Source organism: Pongo pygmaeus, chromosome 16 (assembly GCF_028885625.2).
Source record: "Pongo pygmaeus isolate AG05252 chromosome 16, NHGRI_mPonPyg2-v2.0_pri, whole genome shotgun sequence".
In the NCBI taxonomy this organism is placed as follows: Eukaryota; Metazoa; Chordata; class Mammalia; order Primates; family Hominidae; genus Pongo; species Pongo pygmaeus.
In genome coordinates, this window is record NC_072389.2 from 19,401,893 (window position 1) to 19,409,445 (window position 7,553).

General features: G+C 40.2%; 1 protein-coding gene across 1 annotated transcript in view; it reads right to left on the reverse strand.

The window, feature by feature from the left end:
• LOC129044530 (neurobeachin-like) overlaps positions 1-7,542 on the reverse strand; it is a 31,881-nt gene extending 24,339 nt beyond the window's left edge. The window contains exon 1 of the mRNA XM_063652471.1: positions 7,240-7,542. Within this exon, the coding sequence (XP_063508541.1) occupies positions 7,240-7,244 (5 nt within the window). The 5' untranslated portion in view covers positions 7,245-7,542. The remainder of the gene's footprint in view (positions 1-7,239) is intronic.
• Between the last annotated feature and the right edge of the window lie 11 nt (positions 7,543-7,553).

The following is a 7,553-nucleotide window of genomic DNA, read 5'->3' on the forward strand; positions in this document are numbered from 1 at the left end:
CACTCCAGCCTGGCAACAGACTGTCAAAAAAAAAAAAAAAAACCATGCCACCTTACTCCTAGCAAAAATGGTCATAATCAAAACATCCAAAAATAATAAATATGGGTAGGCATGTGGTAAAAAGGGAACACTTTTACACTGCTGGTGGGAATGTAAACTAGTACAGCCACTATGGCAAACTGTGTGAAGATTTCTTAAAAAACAAAAGTAGAACTACCATTTAATCCAGCAATTCCATTACTGGGTATCTACCCAGAGGAAAAGAAGTCATTATATAAAAAAGGTACTTGCACAAGCATGTTTATAGCAGCACAATTCACAATTGCAAAAATATGTAACCAGCCCAAATGCCCATCAATAAGTAGATTAAGAAATTGTGATATAAATAAACATATATATATATATATGTAGGAATACTATTCAGCCATAAAAGGAAAAAAAATAATGGGATTCACAGCAACCTGGATGGAATCAGAGACTAGTATTCTAAATGAAGTAACGTCAGAATGGAAAACTAAACATTGCATGCTCTCGCTCGTAAGTGGGAACTAAGCTATGAGGATGCAAAGGCACTAGAATACTACAATGGACTTTGGGGACTTAGGAGAAAGGGTGTGGGTTGTGAGGAATAAAAGACTACAAATTGGATAGTGTATACTGCACAGGTGTTGGGTGCACCAAAATCTCACTAATCACCTCTAAAGAACTTAATCATATAATCAAACACCACCTGTTCCCCAAAAACCTATGGAAATAAAATAAAATAAAATGAAGAAATTTTGTGTATGCATACCACATATTTTTAAACTTTTTTCACAGGTTCATTGAGATATAATTTATATATTAATTCGCTCATGGAAAGTATAAAATTCAATTTTTTTAGTGCATTAACTGGGTGGATAAGCAATCACCACAATATAATTTTAGAACATTTTTATGCTCCTTAAAAGAAACATTGCACCCATTAGCAATCTTTCCCCATTTTTCCCACTTTTTCTTTAAACCCCTCCCAGCCCTAGGCAACCATCCTTCTACTTCCTAACTAAAGATTTGCCTATTCTGGAAGGATTTGCCTATCCTGGACATTTCATGTAAGCAGAATTATAATAATATATAGTTACGTGTGACTCACTACTTTCACTTATCATGTTTTCAATGTTCATCCTTTTTGTAGCATCTATTAATACCTTTTTCTTTTTCATGGCCAAGTAATACTATATTTTACGGACAGGCCACATTTCATTAATCTAACTCACCAATTGATGGACATTTCTGTTGTTTCCTACTTTTTGTTGCTATAAATACTTGTATGCTACTTTTTGGGTAGGCATTTGTTTTAATTTCTTTTTGGTGTATACATAGGAGTGAATTTACTGAATCACGTGGTAATTCTATATTTAACCTTTTGAAGAACTGTTTCATTCTTCTGCATGTGGCTTGCCAATTATCCCAGCACCATATATTGAATAGGGTGTCCTTTCCCCACTTTATGTCTTGTTTGCTTTATCAAAGATCAGGTAGTCTGATGCCTCCAGGTTTGTTCTTTTTGCTCAAGATTGTTTTGTTTTTTTAGCATCTTCTGTGGTTCCGTACAGATTGTAGGACTAATTTTTCTGTTTCTGTGGGCATTGGATTTGATAGTGGTTCCATTTAATCTGTAGATTGTTCTGGATAGCATTGAAATTTTGACAATATTATTTTTTGAATTCATAAATATATTTTTCTATTTATGTCACTTTCAACTTTCATCAATGTGCTATAATTTTCAGTATACACATCTTTCACACCCTTCATTAAAATTACTTAGTATTTTATTTACTTATATATTTTGATGCTATTATAAATGGAATTACTTTATTAATTTATTTTTCACATAGCTTGTCATGGATATATAGAAACAAGAATACTATTTGTATGTTAATTTTGTAACTCTCAACTTTATGTGTTTATCAGCTTTAACAGGTTTTTTTTGGTGGAGTCTAAGATTTTATGTTAAGATTACATTTTCAGAAAACAGAGACAATCTCACCTCTTCCTTTCCTATTTGGATGCCTTTCATTTCTTTGCCTTGTATAATTACTCTGGCTAGCATATTACATATAATGTTTTCAGCATTTGTAATTTGACATCAAATCCATCTGTTGTAAATACACTGATGTTCACTTTTCAACTTGAAAACCTGGACATTTATCACTACTCTCCCTTTCTCTTGGTCTAGCCCTTATCAAAAAAAAAAACTATCAATGTAAACCAGTATAATTATTTTTCTATAAAACGATTTCAAAGGCATTTTAAAAATTTAACAACTTTTAAACTGTCTATGTCAATGATTTTAAACTGTGGTCTCTCAAAACAAATCCAATACCTTCAGTAGGAAAAATTATGTTAATCCCTATATTATCATTGGGTCTAGTCAAGAGTTGACCAAACGTGTTATTAATAGATATGCTTATTTATTACCTTGTTCTAACAGTTGTAGTATAAGTCTCGAAAATCAAGTAAAAATGTGTAAAGATTATAATTGCACAAACTATCTCATGAATCACACTGTTAATCCAAAGTATTTTTTCTAACTTATCATAAAGCCAAAAAATAAATACAATGTAGTGTTTAAAAATAATCCTAATAAGTATATTCTATAAATGAAACACTAATTGATACTATTTATTGAATATCTCATATTTATTTACATAGAAACAAAGGAATCAAAAGCATATTATGTAACATTTAAATGACTAAAAATACTTGAGATAGCATTGCTACATAAATGCTATGTAAATGCTGACAAAAGTAAAAATGCCATTCCCTACATTTGCTAAATATATTGCGAAACATTATAAGTATTTTAAAGATATATCACTAATGCTTGGGTCAAGTGGGCAAAAACGATTCTAAGTATTTAATTGTGAAAAAAATTAGTACGGGGATATTCATGTGATGGAAAAATTTTAAGTGGAACTCAGATTAGCAGCAGCAGGAAGTTTTAATAACATAGCAGGTGTAGTGTCTAGGATACAAGACAGAACTGTAGGTAAAGTCTGACTCTTTCCAGCATAGCTAGGTCCATGGCTAACTCTACCTGTCCCCAGGCCTTACCTAGAAATTGAACAGCTCCAAACCAGATAAACAAAACAATTTTCCAAAGCCAAAGAATCAATTTATGACATTAAAGCACTTATAAAATTTAACCTCTGACTTAAATTAGACAAAATGAATAAATTTTGACGATTTTTTTACCAATGATTTTAACACTGTCTTTATTTCCCAAAGATTACTGAAGTCATGTGAAATAAAAGGCATTAGAGATTCTATTTTTCTGACAAAATATTTAAGAGCTTTCCTTTTCTTTTAAGCCAAGTAATTAGGCTCCTTTATATATACATCACATACACAACACTTCTAGACAGGAAAAGTTCTAGCAGTTGTAAGTTTTTCTTTCTCATTTTATGAACCCTAACACAACTTCCACAGACGCTCTATGACACAATTGAACTTTCTGACTTTTCCTGTATTTTCATCTTTCATAGTTAGTCATTCTACTTTAGGACAAGAATTTGCCATACAAGATCCTCTCTCATATAACATTTCTTTCCTTCATAACTTTTCTTACCATAAATACATCTTCATATTCACAACTTTCTTTAGATCTCTCTCCCTAATTTCTGATGCTCACCCAAACCTAAAAGGTCAGATAACGCAAAGCGAAACAGAGGAGAGCCTTAGATTTTGAGAGAGACCCGTCTGCCTGAAGTTCTTGGGGTTCCATGAAGACAACAGAGGTTTCTCCTAAAATGGGGTTTGCAGCACCTTCTGTTTTTCCTTAAGGAGTCCCAGGCTGTCAGAAATTACCTCAGATCCTCTCATGTGGGCACTGAGTGGCAACAAGACAGACTAGGGCAACAGTTGGCAACAAGACAGACAACTGAGCAGAAAAAAGAAAAACTTACTACAGTCCCCACTGTAAAGATGGATAAACTGAGGCAACATGCAGTTTAAAAATTCATGTTTACATAGAGTCGGGCTCCACAGCTCACTCTCTTAACCATCCTGTAATTTTGCCAAACCTATGCCCAGTCACTGATGCACCTGTATGGTACCTCATGGCCCCCTTAGAGCTTAGAATCTGGGTTTCATTCCTGCTCTACAGCTATATAATTTAAAAATTTTCCTCTGAATTTGCTGGATTCTAACCCTATATTTCTAAAGTTTTATTAATATTACTGAATCTTAAAGGGAGCTGTGATGTCTTTAGTCTTAAGAAATATTAAACCTATAAACAAAGGACTATGTGAAGTTAAACTGTGTTCAAATTTCTACATGCTTTAAAACATTGAGGCAACGTATTAAGAAACACACCTAAGAAACTGCAACCAATCTACTCTGGACAAAAATTTAGATCCTATCTCTTCAAAATAAGCTACCTGGTAGTATTTATACATATTCTTCCATATATCAAGAGTGTCTTACATGCTCATATCCTTAAAAATAACTAAAAAGTGTCAGAATTATAGGCCTTACACATTTCTGTTGGCTTGAAAAATGATACAAAATGCATAAACTTCTAGAGTAATCAGTTTAAAAAAGAGTTCATACCAAAGGTAGTAATACTAGGAATCAAAGAGAGCTAAATACTGCAGGTTCTTAAAGGCAAAAGTTAATAAAACCTCATTTTTGGTTGTGAATCGTTGCCTTACAACATTATACACATAATTATCCCCCCTTCTTTTTCCTCTTGCAAACATGTGGTGATGAACCAGGTTTGCTCATGCAGATGACAGTACTCTTGAACATGGTGGCAGAGAAATAAAATGAAGGAAATATGGTTCACTTAATAATCTCATAAATTAAACTTATTACCCCCACGACTCTTGCATAGCTCCAGAAAGCTATGTGAGAGAGACGAAATGGCTGTTTGCTACCAATATTTTATGTGATGCTTCATTTTTTGATTCCTTGAATAACACTTAACAACACATTAGCCCATTTATGCCAGAGACTGCAATTTGTTCAATTTTTGCATTAGTGAAAAATCAGACCTTGTCGATGTCATTTGGCAGTAGGATGTAAGTAACTCCCGCATGCTTAGCGTTCCAATAATGGAACACTAGGCATAAGTGGGTTAACATGATTATGAAAGCATAGCTATTCAAGTAACTAATTATACAACTGACATTTTTCCTCATCTCTAAAACATAGTAAGGGATCAGTTATTTTAAAAATACAACAGAGTGACAAGTATTTTATTTTTAACTCGGTTTTGGTTTGTTAAGGCCATTGTTCGGCATAAAAAAAAAACAGAAGGCGAAACAAGAACACAAACATGAAATAGAAGCAGTAGCAAAAGAAAATGAAGAGGAACAAGAAAATGAGAAGAAGAAAATACAGAATGGAAGAAAGGAAAAAGAACAGGTATGGGAATTAGAAGGCCTATTATGATACCTTTTATCTCTTCCTCAATTCATAAAATTTGAGTAAGTCCAAGAGTATCTCAACAAAAAAGCAAAAGGATACACAAATAGTCACCCCCTACATTTTGTTAAGAATGAGACAATGCCGCCACTCATGCTTGGCTCAGGCATCAGCAGAAGGAGGGCACCCTCCAGAGACTGCAGAAGAAGAGGGAGAACTCCTTGCCCTAGGTGTGCCTCCACCACTGCTACCAACGCCTGCGTTACAGCATCCACAGGTTCCTCCGCAGCCCAGAACGACATGGGCCCCCTGCAGTGCTCCTATTCCCCCTTCCCAGCCCCTAGACTTCCTACTGCTACCACCACTAGTGCCGATGCCAATACAACCACTGTCACCCTCAATGTACCAGCCCACCCTACCAGGCTCCTACCACCTGGCCCCCGTGGGTGTCCTCCTACCGCTCTGGTTGAGCTGCGGTCTCCATCACCACCACAACCAACCGCATCAACCAAGCTGCAGAGCCACGTCATCTGCAGGCTGGACCGTACCACAGGCGACTCCTCCTTCTCCTCCTTCGCAGCTGGACAGGCAAAGCCAGAAAAGCCCAAAACAGGATTCAGGGAGTGGAACCGTTAGAGCCTCACCTTGTCACACTGGTGATTGGGAGGCAGGGATCAGTTTAATTGAAGGCACTCACACCCACCTTCCAAATTCCAGCCTCTACTTCTGGCAAAAGCTGGCCAGGAACTGGGGTCTGGGGTGGGAGTGAGTGCCTTCACTGAAACTGGCCCCTGGCCAAGTCCAGCTGGCCAGGAATTGCTGGGCCCACCAGGGCTGCCCTCCTCGGGGAGCCCGAGTAGGAGAAACTCAGACCCAGCCAGCCCTCCCCACCCAAGGGCTGGTTCCCATTCCTGACGCCTCCTCCCAGTGCCCTGTCTCCCACTTCCCCCATGGTGCCTACGACTCCCTGCCCAGTAGTCCCAGGTGGTCTCCCCAACACAGCATGAGGGCAGGCCGGGAAACCAAGGTGGGTGTTGGAGCCCTGCCGTACAATCTAGCATAAGCAGGGAAAGATCACCTTCTACAGTCTGGAGTCCGGGAAGAGCAGAATGATCCCTTATTTGGAGGCCACCAGAAGGAGGAAGGAGGCCACTGCTGTCGCTGTCACTGCCACCTCCTCAGCTCGCCAATGCTGCTGACAGTGTAGCCCCCCTAGCACCCCTAATCTGCCCCCTGCCACTAGCAGTGTAGCCCCCGGATAGCACATCCAACACACCCTACAGTTTAAGGCAATGTAACCCCAATACCCCCTCTCAAGCACTCTCCCCACACCGCAGGCAGTGTGTCACCCAATAGTGCCCACAATCTGAACCAGCCACATGTGTTCCTGCACTAGACAGGGTCCCAAACCTGCCTCCCCCCACCCCACCACGGGCAGTTCAGCTCCTGATGGCGCACCCCCCTGTCAGCACCCAACAACGCCCCTAAACCGCCCCCCACTTCTAGTACTGTAGCTCCGGATAACTCCACCCAACCCACCCTCTGCCGCTGGCAGTGCAGCAGAAAATAGTGCCCCTAACCCTTTCCCAGCCACCGGCAGTACACATTAGCGTACACAACCTGCCTCCCCCCACCACCCCTGCCACCGTGGGCACACTAGTGTAGCCCCAGATGGCCAGCCAACCTGCCCCACCACCAGCAATGCCACCCCGGAAAATGCCCCAAACCAGACCACTGCCACAGGCAGGGTAGCCTCTAGCAGTGAGCCCCAATAGGACACCCAACCCTTGCTCCCAGAGGCGTACAGGCAGCCCCGGGAAACTCACCTACCCCATCACATTTCCACCACTGTGGCCGAGCTGCAGTCTCTGATGTCACCACCAACCACAGCGAGGTGAGCCACGGTTGCTCAGGCTCCAGCCTCCAGCATGTGGCAGTGCCTCTTCCTTCTCCTAGTTCTCTAGCCTGGCAGGATAAGCTCCCACTGCCGGCCGCCCTCCTAGTACTCTGTCGCCACCACCAACCGCAGCGAGATAGTGTCCCAGGCTCCAGGGCTCCAGGCTCCATCCATTCTCCAGCCAGCGGAACGTGGCGGGCCCTTCCAGTTCTCTAAGCCGGGCACAGAGTAGCTTCTCCGCCTGACA